The sequence below is a fragment of the Mytilinidion resinicola genome, assembly GCF_010093595.1.
Source record: "Mytilinidion resinicola strain CBS 304.34 unplaced genomic scaffold BDZ99scaffold_21, whole genome shotgun sequence".
Classification (NCBI taxonomy): Eukaryota; Fungi; Ascomycota; class Dothideomycetes; order Mytilinidiales; family Mytilinidiaceae; genus Mytilinidion; species Mytilinidion resinicola.
Window position 1 is genome coordinate 545,356 of NW_022985457.1, and position 18,659 is coordinate 564,014.

Genomic DNA, 18,659 nt, shown 5'->3' on the forward strand with positions numbered 1-18,659 from the left:
CGCTCCCCTCGACTCCTCTCTGATGCTTGTCCGTTCAGAACTCCAAGAATCTCACATATATATGCTTATTAGATTGCACTTGTAGCTATGGCCGCAAAACCGCAGTCACTGCGACCCCTCGCCAGTCTCCTCCGTCCACGCTCCGCCTACCGCTGTCAACAACACCAACAGCAACCACAATTTAGGTCATATTCGGCAGCTCCTCCGGGAGCACGTCTAAATGGTACCGTTAACTACGACACCACCTCCATCCTCAATCACACCTCGAAAACTGCCCTCTCGAATCCTGAACTCCCCGAAAATGTCCGAACCGGCCCTACCAAGAGCATAAACCTTTACACAGCGGTGAATGAAGCTATGCGGCATGCCCTCCAGACAGACGAGCGCGTGTTGGTGTTTGGGGAGGATATACAGTTTGGAGGCGTTTTCCGGTGTACAATGAACTTGAACGAGGACTTTGGCACAGAGAGGGTGTTTAATACACCACTCTCGGAACAAGGGCTGATAGGGTTTGCAATTGGAGCTGCCTCGGAGGGCATGCGGCCAATTGCGGAGATACAGTTTGCGGACTACGTGTATCCGGCGTTTGACCAGCTGATAAACGAGTGTGCAAAGATGCGGTACCGGGCTGGCAAGACGGATATGCACTGTGGTGGTTTGGTCGTGAGGATGCCGGCTGGAGTTGTCGGACATGGGGCTCTGTACGTGTTGTTTACTATCGTACGTTTAGATTCAAAGGCTGACCTCATGCGATCTCTATAGCTACCACTCTCAATCTCCAGAAGTACTCTTCACGCACGTACCCGGCTTACGCGTGATTATTCCACGGTCTCCCATACAAGCAAAAGGCCTTCTTCTAGCCGCGATCGCATGCAATGACCCCTGCATCTTCTTGGAACCCAAAATTCTCTATCGCGCGGCAAAAGAACACGTTCCGGTCGGCGGCTACACCCTACCACTTGACAAGGCCGAGATCCTGAAAACAGGGTCAGATGTGACAGTCGTGTCATACGGCACACCTCTATATACCTGCGAAGCTGCGATTCAAAAAGCAGAGAAAGATCTCGGATGCAGTGTCGAGCTGATTGATCTGCGGACTATCTACCCATGGGATCGGGAGACGATTTTAAACAGTGTACGAAAGACAGGCCGTGCTATTGTTGTACACGAGAGCATGCAAAACGCAGGCGTTGGCGCGGAAGTTGCCGCGACAATCCAAGAGGGTGCATTCACGAGGCTTGAAGCACCAGTGAAGAGGGTAGCGGGCTGGGCGACGTTCACCGGGCTGGCTTACGAGCAGTTCGTCATCCCGGATGTCGCAAGTAAGTTCATACTTCTCTAACTTCTAGACCACTTGCTAATGCAATCAGGGGTGTACGATGCTATTAAAAAGATAATCGAGTATTAAGCATTAGAAGTCAATTACAGAGGGGGACTATAGGATAGTAACCATCTAATGATGCTCAATGCATTCCATTTCAAACAATTTTGCATTTTCTCTCCTATCATATTGCACGTAGGCGTTATTCTATCCTTCGTATCTGCACTTTCAACTACGTTTCCATTTTGAGGACATTGGCCATTTCAGTACCCAATTCCTCCTGCAGGATGTTCTCGGATACACTTTCAAAATTAAAATCCTGAAGCTACTTGACTATATCATCTGAACCAATTACTTACCTACCAGAGGGATAGGGCCAAGTTTACAGAATTCACATACCAAGGTACTGTATACCTTGAGCAATGCCTACTTTGAGTGCTAGTTTAGGTAGAACGCCGACCCTTAAATAAGCCTAGGGTCTTGTTAGCTCCGATGACTACTTTGTCTACTGCTACTTTGAGCGCTGTATGCTTTTGATCTATTAGTGTGTGGGCATCAATAAACACGTGACGTGTGTTGTCTCTTACGTGATCTATCACGGACGAATACCGGCCGGGATCTTTCGGCTATATCCCCCATGTAACTAAACCCTCACACCCTAAAACCCAAGTTTATTTCCCATATAAGGTAATCACTTGCTAATAGCTTAGCACTAACTACCTTTTAGTTTCCAGCTAGTGCATCGGCTCTTTATAAAGCCTAAATACATACACGATATAGGCGTATTATAGATCGAGACAAGAAATATGGAGTTTTCAGTCTACCCGCCGGACGAAGGTTGCACCGCGTCGAGTCCTATTGTAGAAAAACGCTCTCCATTACAGCATTGTAGGCCTCAGCACAACAGCGTAAATCGGAGTTTGCAGATATGAGCGAACATATCAGAAGCATTTCCATCAATCGTCCGAAACATCTGAAAAAGATTTTCAACATTCCTTCATCATAACTCTACCCCAACCTTCTCTCCTCCATATGCTAGACTTCTCGAAACCAGACACTGCCTTCTTCACCTCCTACACCGCCTTCCCCTCCCAAACCATGCTCGCCCTCAAAATCATCTCCCGCGGCCACGCCGCCCCCCAACCCGTCCCTCTCCCCACCCTACGCCCCTCCTATATCCTCGTGAAAACCCACGCTATCGCTCTCAATCCCGCCGACGTTGGGGGCATTGACATGGTCGCGCCCGTTGGCGCAACCGTGGGCCTCGACTTCGCCGGCGTCGTTGTCGACATCGGGTCCGAGGTCCAGAAGAGCTTTAAGGTCGGAGACAGAGTGTTTGGTGCTGTGCATGGGTGTAATGAGAGTGAGCCGGAGGACGGCGCGTTCGGGGAGTATCTGATTGCGAAGGGGGATTTGACGGCGGTGATCCCGGAGAGTTTGGGGTTCGAGGCGGCGAGTACTATGGGGGCGGGGATTGCGTCGGTCGGGCAGGCGCTGGGGCAGAATCTGGGGTTGCCGTGGCCGGGGAAGCAGAGCGACGCGGGAGAGAAAGTACAGGTGTTGGTATACGGAGGGAGTTCGGCGACGGGGGCGTTGGCGATACAGTTTGCGAAGGCGTGAGTTTTGGTCTCTTGCTGTTAGTGGTGTTAAGATCGGTTGGATGTACTGATTATGTCTGCCAGCTCTGGATTGGAAGTCATAACGACTTGTTCCCCTCACAACAACGCCTACGTCAAATCTCTGGGCGCGTCTGCTGTCTTTGACTACCACAGCCCAGCTTGCGCCGCAGATATCCGTGCACATACGAATGACAGTCTCTACTACGCCTTCAACTGTCTCCCGGATGACTCTGCGGCCAAGATCTGCACGGAAGCGCTGTCCTCGCATCCAAGGCCGGGTGGGTCGAAACCGGCGTATACTGGAGTCTCTCCCATGGGAGTCGATGCAGCAATCATGCGGGATGATGTGCAATATTCGAGCATTCTAGGCTATACAGCGAAAGGCGAGGCATTTACTTTCGCAGGGAATCCAATACCTGCGATGCCGGATCACTTCGAGTTCATGAAGCGGTGGATAGAGTTCGGGACGTCTTTGGTTGCAAATGGAACGGTGAAGCCTCATACGTTTGAAGTAAGACCGGGCGGACTGGAGGATATTGTCAAGGGGTTGAACGAGTTGAGGGAGGGGAAGATTAGCGCGAAGAAGTTGGTTTATCGGATTGGGGAAGAGGTTTGATATCGATAGTACGACTCATCGTCCCACACTTCGCATAGACTGCAAAACTCTATTTCTGGCGATACTGGAACAACTCGAGTATAGCCTTCTTCTCGCAAGCTGCGGCGACGTCCAATGCGCTTCGCCCTGCATTATCTTCGTGAAGCGGATCCAATCCTTTTGCGACGAGGAACTCAAACAACTCGCGATCGCGTGCTTGGCTGCGGCTCAAGTCATGACTGTCATATTCACGACCTTCCTCCCGGCTCGCAACTATGTGGAGTGCAGTCTCTCCCTTATGATTCCGCACATGCACATTGGCGTTGGCAAAGAGCCCCTCAAAGTGATCGACATGAGGCGAGCCCTCTGCATAGGCATAGGACCGATACTCGGTGTCCAGCATAGGGTTTGATAGAAAGCTGAACAGCGGAGGGTTCCCGGCATTGTCACGCGCGTCGATGTTCCCGCCCAATTTCAGATACTGTTCCCAAAGCCGGTGACATCCATCCTTGTAATCTGATGGAAGGTCTCGGCGTCCTGTATAGCGGCGTATACTGACATACTTTTTTAAGAATTGGGGTGCAATATGATGCAGAGCAGTCATGCCCTCTGGGTTAGGTTCTAAAAGGTCGGCTCCTGAAGTAATCAGGGCTTCGCAGACTTTCGGACGGAGGCAATTTAAAGCACGATGAAGTGGCGAGTCGTTTTTGTTATCTTTCAATGTGATCAGTGGCTTGCAGTCGTCCCTCTCCAACATTTGAAGAATAGTGTCGTCCTCGGACTCCAGAGTGTCAAGCAGATGATGAAGGGCATGCCGACCTTCGTGGTCTACGACTGTAATGTCAGCTCCATTCTCCAGAACCTTCAAGGCAGGTGCCTTCTCCTTGGCAACCCGTCGTTTTTGCTGATAGCCAGGCAGAGCCCCAATCCAGTCGCAGGAAGCTAGGAATACGGTTCTTCCCCGGGGATCTCTTGCGTTGAGATCGATGCATTCGAGATGATCCAGGACTGCTATAAGGATTTCGTACTCGGAATGCTCGAAGACGTAATGAAGCAATATGTCCTTTTCGTTCAGCTGCGAGTACATATCCGCTCCGCGTTCGATGAGAAGATTGACCACGGGAACATAATCTTTAGCCGCTAGGGTGCAGAATTCTACAAGCGGACAGGTAGCGCAAAGAAGAGCATATCTTGCCTGGTCCTTGACGTCGTAGTTGACCACGCACTGCTTTGTGGCATCCATGCTATTTGGGCTTACCCCATGCTCGAGTAGGAGCGTTACAGCTGAGACATTGGCCGCTTCAATTGCCGTGAAGAGAGGGGAGACATTTCCAATAAAAGGATCGGCACCCCTCCGAAGCAACTCTTTCAACACATTTGTCTTAGTATTGGCTCTGTTTAGACAGGAAGCGCCGGAGGTGTCGGTAATATTTGGGTTAGCCCCAAGGTCTAGGAGTACCTTGACGCATTCAAATTTCCAAAAGTTCCGGCCCTCGCCCGGAACAATGGTGGAGGCAATGTGTAACGCAGTCTCCCCATTCTGGTTCAGAGCGTTTACGTCTGCTCCTTTATTGACAAGATACTTGATAGCGTCCATCTGCCACCAGTAGCGCCCGTGCGCAAGGCAGTGTAATACGGATGGTCCAAACTGATAATTATGAAAGTCGTCCGACAAGTGTACAAGAGCACGTTCGTTGACATCCACACTAAAGCGTTCGACTAGAAGCTCCATCATCATCATGTTGGAGGTGGGCCTTTCGCAACATACGTGAAGTGGCGGTGCAAAATAAGAGGGTTGACGGACTGTGTCAACGCACGCTCTTCGTGTCCACTCCATTGTCCATTCCAGGTCGTCGAACTTTTTTGCATGGTGTCCTATTTTCTCCATTCTGTCGACTAAACCCTCATGAGCAATGAAGCTGATAATGGACGGAAATGCTAGGTCGTTTACAGGCCGAAGCATATCAATGCCCTTCTTATCCAAGTGTTCAAGGTCGTCTGCGTCCAGGTATTTGATGAATCTTCGGGGACAGCTGAGCAACTCTGTAATGATTGAGGCATCATGGCTGCCGAGAGATGTTGAGCGAGCAAGAAGCGACGCTTCAACGAGGCGCATCGAGCTTTGTGAACCAGCCTCAGCAATGCCGTCATACATCTTTGAGTTTACCAGGCTCCGAATCATGCTTTTGCAACCGTACCGAAGAGCAAGATCCAAGGGGTCATGTTTTTCATTGTCGACGGCAGTAGTATCTGCACCAGCAGCAATCAGCATCGTTACAATGCCTGCTGTAGAAGGCGTATCATATTCATCCTCGAAATTAGGCTCCATCTTCCATTTACACGAATACCACGGTCCCTGATAATGTGATCTTTCGACGAGAGGTCGAAGTGCATCCTCACGAGACAGGCCAGGCTGTGATCTCCCATCTTTGAGGACCGTCCAATGCATCTGTTCGACCTCGAACTCAGCACAGGAATGAAGGGCAGTTCGCCCCTGCAAATCTTTGAGGTTGATGGAAGCGCCAGCTTTGAGGAGGTAATGTACGCTCTCTTGTCTCCCGGAGGTACATGCGTCGTGAAGCGGCGTTCTGAGGAATGAGTCTGGCTTGTCAATCACCTCCTTGTCGACCTCTTGCAAGAGTAGCCCTACAATATTGCTTTTCCTGGCTCGGCAGGCGAGGTGAAGTACACTTCTACCATCTTTAGTCACTATCGCAGAATTCGCTCCGTCGTTCAGAAGTTCTGACACGAGTTCTTCAGAACGGAGACATGCCATGTGCAATGCTGTCATGCCGTCCTTATCTCGAATATCCACATCCAAATTCTGCCCACTCTCGCGAAAGAGAGAAAGCAAGGGAACATAGGATTTCGAGAATCCAGAAGATCGTAAGCGTGTCTGTTGAACACTCAAATGAAGTGGCGTTTCACCAGTGATACTCTGGGCGTTTACAGATAACCCCAACTCCAAAAGCTTTCGCACTACGTCGACATACATGTCGCCGTCGTCGTACCGTTTGGAGATCTCGTGTAACAGGCTGTTGTTTTGTTTGTCGAGGATATGAGGATCGAGTCCGATTTCGAGGAAGTGTTGTAGGAGATCATATTTGTTGCAAACCATATGCATGATTCCTCGGCCAGAATTGTCCGTTGCGTCTAGTCGAGCACCGCTCTCCTTAAGAGCATCGAAGTATTTCGAACCGATATTCGCTAGTAAAGGTGTCCTCCCAGCGATGTTTCGAGTTTCAAGGTTAACACCCGCCGATTTGAGCAGTTCAATGTATTCCATCATCTCGGGGTAAGTCCAGCGCGAGTTGTAATAGAAAAGGCAGTGCTCTCGCGTGGCACTATCGGCGCAGTCTCCTAGAAGTGCTTTGAAGACTTCTAGTGAGCAGCTCGATGCTGCTAGCTCTAACGTGGTCAGTCCCTTATCGTTCTTCGTCTCACATCTAGCACCCTTTTGGAGGAGGAAGCGAACCACATCATCGATCGTGGAACCCACACCTCTGTTGAATAAGCTCTTCGGGCCTGGATTTCGTCAGTATGACACGGCTACTTCTATCAGGAAAATCTCAACGGGAGATTAGACCAATAGCCACGTTCCAGTCCTTGCAAGTTGCAAGTGCCAGGGGTGATCACGCAGGAAGAAGAGTTGAACGCTCGCTAATACGACAAATGGAAATATCTATGGACTCACATGATAAAGCAGCGTGGAGCAAAGAGTCCCCAGAATGTCCGCGTGAGCAGATGTCCGCGCCAAAATCGAATAACTCTTGTAGCAAGGTCAGATTCTGGGAGTGCCTTAAAAACTCATGTATTGGGGTGTCGCCTTCATCACCCTGAACGCTCAAATGCGTATGGCCTCCGGCTTGTAGTAGAGATCTGCATTCTGCATAACGACTGATGTGCGAGAAAGGAAACAAGAGAAGGTGCATCAGAGTCCGGCCTCTCTCATCTTTTTCGTTCAAATCCGCGCCAGCATTCAAAAGCCTCTGTAATATGGGCTCGAAGGATGACTGATCTCCTTTAGAATTGGACGATACGAGGCCTTGTAAGGCAGTCATGGGTGTAGCTGCTGTTCCCATAATTCGATCACCACGGTGCGGTTGATATCTCCTGCCGATTTGACTTCGTGATTTAACATGAACATCGGCACCTCTAGCGAGAAGTAGTTTCACGCAGTCGAGATTACGAGCGGTTGCAGCGAGATACAAAGCGGTTTCTCCCAGTATCGTAGCGTTAGCAGAGACGTCAGTAGTTTCGAGGATCGCACGCACAGCTTCCGTTCTGCTATATGCGCACGTCAAACACAGAGCGTTGCCGATTTCGTCACGTCCTAGATAGGGGATCATGGTAGTCAAGGTTTCAGTGTGTCCAAGCTTGCACACGTAATCTAGGGCAGTTTCCCCCTTCGTACTCCTTTGGCTACTAAGTAACCTGCCGGAGTGGTTCTCACGTGTTTTCGGGGTCAAGGGATCAACTCCAGCCCCGAGAAGCTTTTCAACTGTAGATGCATGGTTCTTCCTTGCAGCTTCATGTAGAGGCGTATTTCCACGAATATCATCCGGGTTCGGATTGGCCCCGTTCTCGAGCAACATAACGACCATCGCTGTGTTCCCATTTCGAGCTGCCCAATGCAATGGAGTTCTCTCATCAGCGTCCAGTGAATGAACGCTTTCGCCTCGGTCCAATAGCTTAGAAGCATATCTTGTCAAACCCGCAAATGAGGCGATATGGAGCGGAGTGACAATATCATCGTTTTTCTCATCAAATGGAGTGACTACCCATCCCCATACTAGCTTCGTCCAAGCTTGGAAATCGTGGTTGGCAGGGTCAAGAAAGTCGTCAAGAATAGAGAAAAAAGTTTCGTCCTCTCCATCATAGCGGCTTGCATGATAAACCCATGAATCCACCGAGTATTGCAAGAATGGATGCTGCAGGCGAGCAGCTTGGTAACAGGATTGCTGACCTTGTCCGTCATCAGATTCTTCATCGCAAGATGTTTTGTTCCCCGTGGCTTCTAAAGAATGCAGAACACCGGACTGTAGATAACGAACGCATCGGGTAGCTATTCTTCTATGGGCAATGGACGTTTGAATGACCGCAAATTGCTCCATGTCTCCCGAGCGAGACAGTCGTCCGATGTCTAGCAGAAATTCGGTAAAAGAGTGGTGGATTACTTGAACAGTTTCGTCTTCAAGTATTTCGATCAAGGGACCGCATGCAGACCTAGCGATCACCTTCGGAGTATCGGGGAGATCGGATGTGGGAAATGCGCACGCGAGAAGACTGGAGATTTCGTTTAAACGAAGCGGCCTTGATGAGTGCGTGACGGCCTCGAGGAGAGTGACTTGGACTTCACTGCTGATGCCAGATTTGGATTGTTGGTTGAGTAAGATGCTATTATACATGTCTTCTAAGCCAATTGGAAGAGTGTTGGCCAGATTATGGATGTCAATATCCTGCTCCAAGTGAAGAGGTGGGATGAGTTGATCAAGCATCAGCCGGGCGTACAAGAAGAGGCCACCGGCTCTTTCACATATTATGTCTCGTAGAGAAAGCGCGCATTCGTCCAGGATTACTCCTTTCAACCGGTGAGCTACAAAGCAACTTATGTCTTTTCCGACAAGATCTTGCTCCAGACTGATGTGAACAATTGAGGAATTTCGTAAGCCGCTCTGTAAATACTGGTAGGGTCGACTAGTCATGAAAACTTTGATTGACTCGGGTCGGTATGCTCCCAAATTATCAAGTTGTTTCAAAAAGAATGACCTGCCGCTCGCATCCATCTCATCCATTGCATCGACTATGCAGTATACGCGGGGAACAGAGGAGAGGCCGACCAAAAGCCATTCCCAGAATTGATCATTTGAGACATCGGCTAACTCTCCGCCCAGATGGGGTTGGATGAGTGCTTGCAAGGCGGTGCTAGAAGGTAGCAACTGCGCGAGCCAATCTTGACACAAGGATCGGTGGCTACGGTTTGTTGTAACAATCTGGCGAAAGAAGAAGGATAAGACGGGAAAGTTGCCCTCTCTCTTTAGGTGCTCCGCAACGGAAGCAGCCAGGACGGATTTCCCAGACCCAGGTACTCCTTTGATCCAGAGGCTTCCATGCTGAGGCGATTCGAACCATTGGCGGTATTGATCCGTATCACAAATCCATAGTCCAGTATCTGGGGCTTGTGACGACAAGTGTCGATGGTATTCGGACGATTCCGCGTTGTAATCCGTTGGTTGCAGCCAGGACTGGATCTTGGCGATATCTTCGGGTTCAAGGTTGGCTTCTTGGGAGTCGATGATTTCGAAATCCTCCGAATGATTACTTGAGGCATCCATGATGAATGGAAAACCGAGTCGATGCACAAATGGGAATGGAATGGAGAAGGGAGAACGTTGGCAGAACAGGTACTGATACCTAGGTACGTATCTAGGCAACAGCACAGCCTTTTCACGCTTCAAAGAAGTCAATCCTAGTCATTGGTAGGCGCAGCCTCCCTTGCTACCTGCAAGTTATTTAGACCTACGACGTTCTTCGGTATGGTAGACCTGGTGCCCAGACTTTGCTGTTCGGCGCGATGAGGTAATGAAGGAAGGAGATCGAGAACCAAAAGGTTTCATCGTAATTAAGATAGCTACACGTGACGAATGTGGCTCTACCGGACTTTCGACACTCTACACGTGTCCATGTTGCGAAATCTATATTATTAACTAAATAATATGGTATAGTTATAGCCAGACCTTACTCATACATAGGCTTCATCTCAATTTGCTACGGTATCACGTGACTCCAGACATCCTCTCTCGTTTTCATCCTTCCAACCATTCTGTTCTTGCCCCCATGTGTCTCTTCCACAAAGAAACTGCGTTTGTTTCCTTTCCTGTAAACCTGCACTGTTGCAAAAGCATTTTCTTTCCAACATCATTGACACGAATCTCATTGGTGTGCCTTGGCTAGCTGAAAACACCACTAGACACGCTGCATGGTCTCAGCTGGCGGCGGCAGTACCTCCTAGCAGCAGCTGAGAAGTACAGAATCTCCATGCAGCCAATTGATCGAGGCTAGGATAATGGCCATTCCCTCTTGAGTATAAGTAATGGGCGTTCAGACGTGGGGCACTTCCTTTTTCTCGTCCGCTTTTCTTCACTCCCCGCACTCCTCCGCTTCATAGCCGTGGCCTGACTCTAGAACTGCTATCACTCTTACTCGGCCCTTCTATGTGATCAAATCAACACAATCAATCGACTCCTTACAAGCCCTTCTTAAGACCCATTACCATGCCTAGCAAAGGTATTCAATGTTACGCCTACATAGGCGCACCAGGCTGCCAAGTCGAATTCTCCGTCCCTAAGACGACAATCAACAAGCATGATTTAAACAATTGGACGCAAGACCACCTTGAAGTCGACCAAAAAAACCTAGGCTCACTATTTCACTACACCGGCCGCTTTTCCTTCAGGGTGTCCCGCGATGGCCGCGAGCTCACCAATCAATGGGTCGAGGTCAATTCTCTCACCGGCGACCTGGAAGATGGCACAATGAAAGACATGCAGCAAACACCATCTATTCTCACAGAAGACGTGATCATAACGTATAGCTTCTACGACGCTGGACCTGGAGTCGCTGGCCTACCAAAGCAGCACCAATGCGCCGTGTCCGTCACCCCCAACCACTCTGACTGGATTCGGGATGTTGCCCCCATCGATTCTCCGCAAGCCGACAAGCCCTTCCACCGTATGGTGCTTCCTAGCTCGCATGACATCGGCATGAACAGCATGACGACCTCCAAAGCCATGCTGCACAACGCGGGCACCAACATCATCAAAATGGCACTCGGTACCCTCCCCGGAGCCTTTCGCGTTTTAGACAAAGTGTCCGACTCTGCAATCAACGCTATCGCACCCAATATCATCTACGGGCTCGCCATCACGCAGAAAGACTCTCTATCCACGATTCTAGCAATTGGCGCTCGATACTTTGAGTTCCGTCCGGCACATTGCCACCGCGAGATGCAGAAGGTCTCGCCGCTGCCAGACACACTGTACTTCCAGCACGGTGCGATACCTGGAATGCCATACGCCGAATTCCTTCACGACATTGTGCAGTTCCTCAACAACCACCGCGAGGAGATTGTCGTGGCGCAACTACGATGGGATGGTGTTCCAGGCGACTGTCCCCGCCCCTCGGACCAAGAACTCAGTGAACACCTTGACAAAGCGCGAGAAGGAACCGATATCCAAGTCGGGAACCTCGACGACATGAGGAATAAGACAATCAAGCAGCTCCGCCAGGACCGCCAGCGTTTGATTCTTATCCGCGAAGTTGATCAAGCATCCAATTACGATGACAAAGCTAACGCGACTCTCGACGGCGCGACCATCGTTACAGCACTAGACAATATGTCTGGGAATCCACCACGTGGGAAGCCGCTGATCTTGCTGCAATGCCAGGCTACTGCGACGAATATTCCGGACGTAATTGCCTATAGTGTGCTGAGCTCGGATGTGTCGACGAGTCCACTACTAGCCACGAAGCCGATTTGCGATATTAAGACTCTGCCGACGCTGAGGGGAGACGTGGGTAAGAGCTTGACGCGGGAGGACGGAGCGGTGGCAATTATGAATGACTTTTTTGAAGGCGGTACTGCGGAAGTAGCGATTGGACTGAGTCGGGATAGGTTGCGCTGAGCCTTGATGGTAGGCGTATGCAATGACTTGAAGCCAGAAGCCAGGGGTTTAATGTAACCTTCATGAAAGGAAGCTGGCAAAATTCAAAGCTATATCCTCAAGAGTGACATGAATCAACGACGAAGTCTCAAAAGCCGGGTTCCTATTCTGCTGGTTCAAACGTCTAATTCCCGTTTCCATTACTATCCGAGGACACCTGTTAATTCTCGCCTTTCTACTATGAAGGCGCTTTCTGGACGAGGTCCACTCCTACTCCGCCGCAGTTGTATCCACATGAAAATTTCAAAAGAATGGACACAATGATGTCGTTGTCCTCTGACGAGAGCTGCTTACGTAGAAACCACGGCTTTGAGGGCGTTCGGAAGTCACCTGTCACTCGTGACAGCTATAGGATGAGGAGTATAAAATCTTTTCCGCTCGCAGTCTTCTGAAAAGCAAGTCTCAACTTACTCCATGACTGGAGTACCATCAAAGTGTCAAATTTGAGACTCCCTATGGGTTGGTCAGATAGGTGGTGGAGTTGTGTACTCAACTTCAATATGTGCGACGATGTATGGAGAGGAGGCGGACTAGTCGCCCATAATGCTGACGGTTAGCGATGTCATCCGTGGATGAACTCCATCAGGTCCTTTTCTAAACACACGCCATCGGCTCTTCTCGCCGGCGGCCGTGAGTATCTTCTTTGAAGACGATGCTCATCAGCGTCCATTGCCATTTAGAAAACTCCTCCGATCCACTAAACTTCGTTGTGCGTGGTTGAATGCGATATTGATACCCAGACAACCCACTTCCCAGCATCGATCAAAAGTCTCGTGGTAGTTGAACAAAAATGTCCAGTACCAACCATCGAGGTTCTTCTTGCCTCAGTTGATATGCAACTCCGGCGACATACTCTCTCTTGCTCGTCCAAAGCCCTGGCTCCTCCCGTTCATATACTTTCAACGAAATCCTGGGATTATTGTCGAGCCGGAGCTGGAAGGCATGTGACTGCCGCGACCTACCATCTTCCCTTGCGAATTCCCTCCTACGTCTCACCCGAAGCGACACTGGCCCCAGCTTGCAGCTACTGACCAGTCACATGAGTACCCCGTGACTGCTTACGTGTCGCCTTCTTCGTCCGGGTATAAAACTTCCCACTCCCACTCTTCTCGAAGAAGCAGTGGAGTTCCAGGTCCTAGCGAGGACCGGGATAAACATCGACAATCCAGTCCCACGATGTTGCGGTTGGGCTGGTGGAGGAAGAATCAAAAGCATAGAGTACGAGGTACCATGTGGTGTCGTGGACTGGCGGTGGAAAAGAGTCAACACAACTGAGGAAGAACCCGCCCATGGTGCTGTGGACTGGTGGAGGGCAGAGTCAACCCGGCTACTAAGACCTCTATGTGGCGCTGTGGGAGTCGGAGCCGTCAAAGCAGACTCAGTCACCAACTCATGGGAGTCTCTTGGGTGGTTCTGTTTCTCCATTGCCTGCGTGCTGGTGCTCATCTTAATTCACCGCAGCTCTTCTCTACCACTTCTTCACTTTTCCTAGCTCTTATCAAACTCCGGCAACGGTGAACTTCGGCATATCAACTCTATGCTCCCCACCACCATCAATTCAAAATTGGCTCCCGACACACCACCACACCATTTGGCCCATTGCAATTCTTTTTTCAACTCCCCACATGACTCGTGGCGAGGTCGGTAGTTGAATTACCACTCCATATTCACAGAGCATTGTCCTTGTTGAACAAATCCGGCCTCAATCCACCATCATAAGAAGTTCTCTCTGTGGCGTATCGATCCACACCCCTCCCTGACTCCTCCATAGCAGATTCTGATGCAGGGAGTCCAGCACCAGCCATGAGCAGTTCTCGCTCATCGTTTTGATCCCCAAGTCCGAAGACTCTCTTCTACTTGATTTCTTGAAGAGACGAGGAGAGCAAGTTTACATACCTGCTGAGCAAGAAATTCCGGGAAGAGGTCGGGCCGGCGCACGTGAGGCATGTGAGGAAGATGACGTCGTTTGATGCTCAAATCGCCCTATTATGAGTAGATAGGTGGATTGATAAACTGAAGAAGTTCAAAAATCAATGAGACGAATAGTATTCCATGACTCGCAACCCATCTTCACACCCACCCCAATACGTCCTAGCGCCTCGTCAAAGCGGATATCGTTCACCCGACGGGATCTCGGCAAAATGGACGCGATCCCGCGAAACCTTCCTCATCTAAACGTGACCCCTCTGCCCTAAGCCCGACATCACAGCATCACTGACATTTCAGACAAATTTTGAGATTGATACCTTAGTAAAATATCTCTGCGCTCTCACAGCTACATCAGAGGCCATACCCGGTATCCCATCATACGAACAAGAAGACAAGAAAAAAGCGGGGCGACACATTTGTGTCTCGCTCAGAGAGTTAAAACGCCAGAAAAAGCCCATAAAGATATTGACATAAGAAACATGAGATACAAAAACTACTCCCCCCACGTCGCGTGGCTAGAAATACTCATGAACGCGTTGTAGAATATTTTTCTCCTTGCGCGCTGCAAGCGAACGCATTCCTCATCCACCTTCAGACAGCGAGAGGGGCACTCTCACTTCGTGATCACACCCAGGTAGTCCGCTACGATGAGCGTCACCATGCTAACGGTCGATTAGTCTCAGTTCATTAGATGAGAAAGAGGAGGAAGAAAGAAAGTACTTACGCATGCGGCGCAATCCTAACGTAATATGTCCCAAACCCGCGATAGAATCTCAGCAGCCCCTCCTCCTTCGCCACCTTCTTGAAGCAATCTACCATGCCCCGATACGGTAACGACCCATCCGGCCCCCGCGTCTGCTTCTGCAGCCTCGTCTTCACAAAGTCAAACGGCAAGCTGAAGAAAGACGCAAAGAACCCCGCCACCGCGCTCGCCGACAGCGTCTGCTGCGTCGCGCTCAGCGGCGTCCCCTTCAACCGCGTCTTCGCTTCCGAGAAGAATGCCAGCTGCCCGAAGTTCAGCGCCATCGCCCGCGCGACCGTGGGATATGCCCCCGCCCATAGCCGCGTTATGCCCTCCTGCTTCGTTATCCGTACGAGCGCGTCGACGACGGAGGTGTAGTTGGCGCGGGCGGCGGCGGGCTTGAGGCCGTCGGATTGCATGCGGATGAGAGCGAGATCGGCGGGGTTGCCGACCATGGCTGCGAGACCGCCGGCTGCGAGGCCTGCGCCTGCTCGCTCCTTGAAGCCGATCTTGTTGCCTTTTGCCTCTGCCGAGGCGGTCATGGATTTCATGAAGGTGTCGAAAAAGCCGATGCGGGCGGTGGTGTAGACGGCTTGACGCAGGAGGCCGGCCGAGAGGCCGGTGTAGAGGTCCATTGCTTTGCCGGATCGGACGATGTCCCTGACGACGGAGATCGGGGTGGGTTTGGGACCGGTCTTGACGCCCTCGCCGGCGAGTTGGAGGCGGACTTTGACCATGTCGATGGGCTGGATTGCCGTGGTGGCGGTCATGCCCGCGAGACCGCCATTGATGAAGGGGAGGGCGGCCCGCATAAAGGGCGTGTGGAGGAGATCGGTGGTGGCTTTCTTTGGATTTTCGGTGGCCGATGTCATGATGCTTTCCGCGTCGCTGAGAGGGCTCTTGGTGGCGGGCATAGTGAGGTATGGAGGTATGGAGGGGTGAGGGATGAGGGTCGAGGTCGACGAAGGGGAAATTGAGTCCGGTCAATTGAGACAGAGCAGGAGTATAAGAAGGGACTGAGGGGATTGAAGCTGGAGATGTTGGACGAAGTGGCTTCGAGATCACTAGCAGTCAGTCAGTCCAGAATCAGCAACGGCACAGCCAACTGGGAAGCAGCGATGAGCAAAAGATAACCGCGACGACGCCCCGGGTGCCGGCGTGCTATAAGGTCGGGCGCAGTGGCAGCAGCCATCTCTGCTGGCTGGACTCGGAGCATCTTGGGATCTCAGGGCTGCTGCCACAGAGGCCCCATTCCTCCAGGACGACATCCGACGGCCGTCCGAGGGTAATGTTTGGGTTGGGATGAGACGAGCCCTACCTGACAAGCAGCACGGCCGGCTTGGCCCCGACGCTGCTGCAGAGCGCGGCCGTGGGCGATGTCGGTTACCGCGAGTGGGTCTGTGGCGTGCGGGAGGCTATGCTGAGTGCAGTGCCCAAAGCAGACAGATGTTGAGACGACGCCTGCCAGCGGCTCGTGAGGTGAGGTTCAGACGACAGGACGGCAAGAGAGGCACGACTGAGGGCTCTCCCCGCCTCTGGGCCGCCAGCAGCCTGTCTCGTTCTTTGTACCTTTGTACACATGCGGGGAAGGCCTCCTCGTTGGCTGGCCACCACCTCCTCCCCTCTGCCATCTGCCGTCTGCTCGGAGAGTTTGTGATGCAGCCCAATGAGATTGCGCCTTTTGCAATAGGATTCAGTCACCCTTTGTCACACAGCCGCATATTGGGCCATGCAACGGAGCGCACCCTCGGCCCGCTGTTCCTGAGGCTGTCTAGAGCAGCGAACTGCAAACAGTCACTCTTGCGTGGTGGTTTCGTTGGGCGCAATCGATCTAGCGCATGTCGCAATGAGAGTTGCAGCTGTTCAAGTCCCAAACTGCGTGAAGATATCGCCAGCAGCATGCCGCCGTGGAATGTATCTCAACCAACAGAGCAAACAGCATTCACCGTTCAGCGGGGTCCATCCGAACAGCTCCAACTGGCGGGGTGTCTTATCGCCCTTATCGCCACGGCTAAACCTTCCTCCCAACGCCACAGGCACACATGTAAGATCACCACCTCAACACCACGGAGTTCTACCCGCTCAACAACATCCAGATGCATCCAGCACCATCACAGCTCTTTTGCCTCTTCCGCCCGGCTCTCCCACCCCCGAGCATCTCACCACCTCACTGGCATACATTAGCCTCGGGTACTCCCCAGCACGTGCGCCCTGCTCACCACCACCGCTTTCCCACGGTCCAACCTCAGGCTCATGCCAGCTCGGCATAGCACACCGCTCTAACCAAGGCCCGAGCGCTCCTCATCTCAACGCTGCGCAGTGGCTGATGGGATCCCCAAAGCCGAAGCTTGCTCTGTACCTGCGGCCGGCGTGTGGCTTGACGATCCACCCGAAGGATGGGTACGGAGGTACATGTCTCGGATGTCCGTTTTCATTCGCTCAACGAAAGAAAAACATCTGTTTCTTTTTCGGACGCCCTGCTTCAAACCAATTATGCCGCCAATGGCTAGAGTAGATTGATCTGTGCGCGTATCTCTTGTAGATACCCGGCACCGCGTCCGCGGCCGGGAAGTAGTAACGGTGAGTTCGGGAGAGGGCTTCGGGGGAATGGTCTTCGGGAGAGGCTCGGGTGTTGTTGAGGCTCGGGTAAGCAGGATGGTAGGAAGTTGCTTCTTTGAGGGTGGATACATAAGATAAGAGGTGAGTCGTTGGCTGCGAGAGGGATATATGATGTTGAGGTTTGATATCCGAAAGGGGCGAATGATGATAGAAAAGCATAAACCCTCGGGATTCTCGGTTCTTCTCAACGTGCTATAGAGGCTCATAGATTCGACAAATGCTGCTTAGTGGTTACTTCATATGTCATACTTCAACTACCGTGCATCCCAAACGTGTTCGGAGTGATCCATTAACGCCTCCATAATTTTCTTTGGCAATCACGTGACTCTTGATCATATCAGGTACTTGAATACTAAACTTTTCCCCGACCCGCCTCTCCCACTTTCCAAGGGTATATAAACACACCTCCTCATTCGAAATTTCTTCAAGAGAGTTGCGGCGGTGGCTTCATCAAAATAGTAGAAAACGTCCTCCATGGCCTGTGTCAGGCGAGCTGCAAAAAGTACGGCTACCCAACCGTATGGTGCGCAGCGGGCTAGTCTCTCAACTTGACGAAAGCCGACACTCTGCAGCAGCCCCTAATGGTGCGGTGGTGTCGTCGAAATTGTTGGGACCTGGCACCAGCATTTCACGATGATGCTCTTCGCCCTATCTCCCCTCATATAGCAAGGAAGACTGTCTTCCCTCAGCTCTAGCGTCAACCTGGTTACCAAGATACTGCTCAATGTCATTAAGGCGTAAAGGCGAGCATCATCGCATCGCACCACACCACCGTGCTTGTCCCGCTGTACGCTTCTCCTCCAACTCCATTACACGTGAGAGGTGCGATTTTGACACAGGCAGGACTTCTCATCAGACGGGAGGTTTTCAATGTTTGAACACCATGTTCCACCAAATCTCGGTGGTTGAACAACAACCATCCTCCTCCATGAAGAAGAGAAGAGAACAGAGGGAGGAGGTATTTGTATGAGATAGCAGAGCTACGCACGGGCATGGCATGTGATATTCGTCTTGCTAGTCATCGACATGCTGCATTCTCAGCAAGAGAACGCTGCTTAGAGGTCTTTAGGGGGGGGGGGGTGCGGAAAGGGGGAAATAGCATAACACATCG

The 18,659-nt window shown here is 51.3% G+C and overlaps 8 protein-coding genes across 8 annotated transcripts; 4 read left to right on the forward strand and 4 right to left on the reverse strand.

The window, feature by feature from the left end:
* The first annotated feature begins 37 nt into the window (after positions 1-37).
* BDZ99DRAFT_575320 (thiamine diphosphate-binding protein) lies at positions 38-1,881 on the forward strand. The gene is made up of 3 exons (XM_033728456.1): positions 38-701; positions 763-1,322; positions 1,371-1,881. Exons 1-3 carry the CDS (start codon positions 88-90, stop codon positions 1,406-1,408), a joined length of 1,212 nt encoding a protein of 403 aa, XP_033571642.1. The 5' UTR covers positions 38-87; the 3' UTR covers positions 1,409-1,881.
* Positions 1,882-2,419: 538 nt separating this feature from the next.
* On the forward strand, positions 2,420-3,556 carry BDZ99DRAFT_491131 (alcohol dehydrogenase class-3; the record flags this gene model as incomplete). Its single annotated transcript, XM_033723087.1, has 2 exons — positions 2,420-2,937; positions 3,004-3,556. The coding sequence occupies 2 exons, from the start codon at positions 2,420-2,422 to the stop codon at positions 3,554-3,556; spliced, it is 1,071 nt and encodes a 356-aa protein (XP_033571643.1).
* Positions 3,557-7,167: 3,611 nt separating this feature from the next.
* BDZ99DRAFT_451844 (ankyrin) lies at positions 7,168-9,891 on the reverse strand (the record flags this gene model as incomplete). Its single annotated transcript, XM_033718239.1, has 1 exon — positions 7,168-9,891. Exon 1 carries the CDS (start codon positions 9,868-9,870, stop codon positions 7,168-7,170), a length of 2,703 nt encoding a protein of 900 aa, XP_033571644.1. The 5' UTR covers positions 9,871-9,891.
* Positions 9,892-10,809: 918 nt separating this feature from the next.
* On the forward strand, positions 10,810-12,219 carry BDZ99DRAFT_397387 (PLC-like phosphodiesterase; the record flags this gene model as incomplete). The annotated part of the gene is made up of 1 exon (XM_033716047.1): positions 10,810-12,219. The coding sequence occupies one exon, from the start codon at positions 10,810-10,812 to the stop codon at positions 12,217-12,219; it is 1,410 nt and encodes a 469-aa protein (XP_033571645.1).
* Positions 12,220-14,800: 2,581 nt separating this feature from the next.
* Positions 14,801-15,843, reverse strand: BDZ99DRAFT_397604 (mitochondrial 2-oxoglutarate/malate carrier protein-like protein; the record flags this gene model as incomplete). The annotated part of the gene is made up of 2 exons (XM_033716057.1): positions 14,801-14,849; positions 14,912-15,843. 2 exons carry the CDS (start codon positions 15,841-15,843, stop codon positions 14,801-14,803), a joined length of 981 nt encoding a protein of 326 aa, XP_033571646.1.
* Positions 15,844-16,831: 988 nt separating this feature from the next.
* On the forward strand, positions 16,832-17,385 carry BDZ99DRAFT_467369 (uncharacterized protein). Its single transcript, XM_033721005.1, has 2 exons — positions 16,832-17,099; positions 17,149-17,385. The coding sequence occupies exons 1-2, from the start codon at positions 16,842-16,844 to the stop codon at positions 17,197-17,199; spliced, it is 309 nt and encodes a 102-aa protein (XP_033571647.1). The 5' UTR covers positions 16,832-16,841; the 3' UTR covers positions 17,200-17,385.
* Positions 16,940-17,785, reverse strand: BDZ99DRAFT_467370 (uncharacterized protein). The gene is made up of 2 exons (XM_033721006.1): positions 17,026-17,785; positions 16,940-16,973 (listed from the first exon to the last, which is right to left on the reverse strand). Exon 1 carries the CDS (start codon positions 17,752-17,754, stop codon positions 17,236-17,238), a length of 519 nt encoding a protein of 172 aa, XP_033571648.1. The 5' UTR covers positions 17,755-17,785; the 3' UTR covers positions 16,940-16,973; positions 17,026-17,235.
* A 293-nt stretch (positions 17,786-18,078) lies between these two features.
* BDZ99DRAFT_467371 (uncharacterized protein) lies at positions 18,079-18,620 on the reverse strand. The gene is made up of 2 exons (XM_033721007.1): positions 18,392-18,620; positions 18,079-18,335 (listed from the first exon to the last, which is right to left on the reverse strand). Exons 1-2 carry the CDS (start codon positions 18,540-18,542, stop codon positions 18,127-18,129), a joined length of 360 nt encoding a protein of 119 aa, XP_033571649.1. The 5' UTR covers positions 18,543-18,620; the 3' UTR covers positions 18,079-18,126.
* Between the last annotated feature and the right edge of the window lie 39 nt (positions 18,621-18,659).

What these genes read in the sequence shown, in the direction of transcription:
- BDZ99DRAFT_575320 (XM_033728456.1), top strand. Translation starts at nt 88, where the DNA reads ATGGCCGCAAAACCGCAGTCACTGCGACCCCTCGCCAGTCTCCTCCGT. An exon ending in GTTGTCGGACATGGGGCTCT is followed by an intron (nt 702 to 762) that starts GTACGTGTTGTT and finishes CGATCTCTATAG; the next exon opens with CTACCACTCTCAATCTCCAG. An exon ending in CGTCATCCCGGATGTCGCAA is followed by an intron (nt 1,323 to 1,370) that starts GTAAGTTCATAC and finishes TAATGCAATCAG; the next exon opens with GGGTGTACGATGCTATTAAA.
- BDZ99DRAFT_467369 (XM_033721005.1), top strand. Translation starts at nt 16,842, where the DNA reads ATGTATCTCAACCAACAGAGCAAACAGCATTCACCGTTCAGCGGGGTC. An exon ending in CCGAGCATCTCACCACCTCA is followed by an intron (nt 17,100 to 17,148) that starts CTGGCATACATT and finishes CGCCCTGCTCAC; the next exon opens with CACCACCGCTTTCCCACGGT.
- BDZ99DRAFT_467370 (XM_033721006.1), bottom strand. Translation starts at nt 17,754, where the DNA reads ATGAGCCTCTATAGCACGTTGAGAAGAACCGAGAATCCCGAGGGTTTA.
- BDZ99DRAFT_467371 (XM_033721007.1), bottom strand. Translation starts at nt 18,542, where the DNA reads ATGCCCGTGCGTAGCTCTGCTATCTCATACAAATACCTCCTCCCTCTG. An exon ending in CTCCCGTCTGATGAGAAGTC is followed by an intron (nt 18,336 to 18,391) that starts CTGCCTGTGTCA and finishes GGAGAAGCGTAC; the next exon opens with AGCGGGACAAGCACGGTGGT.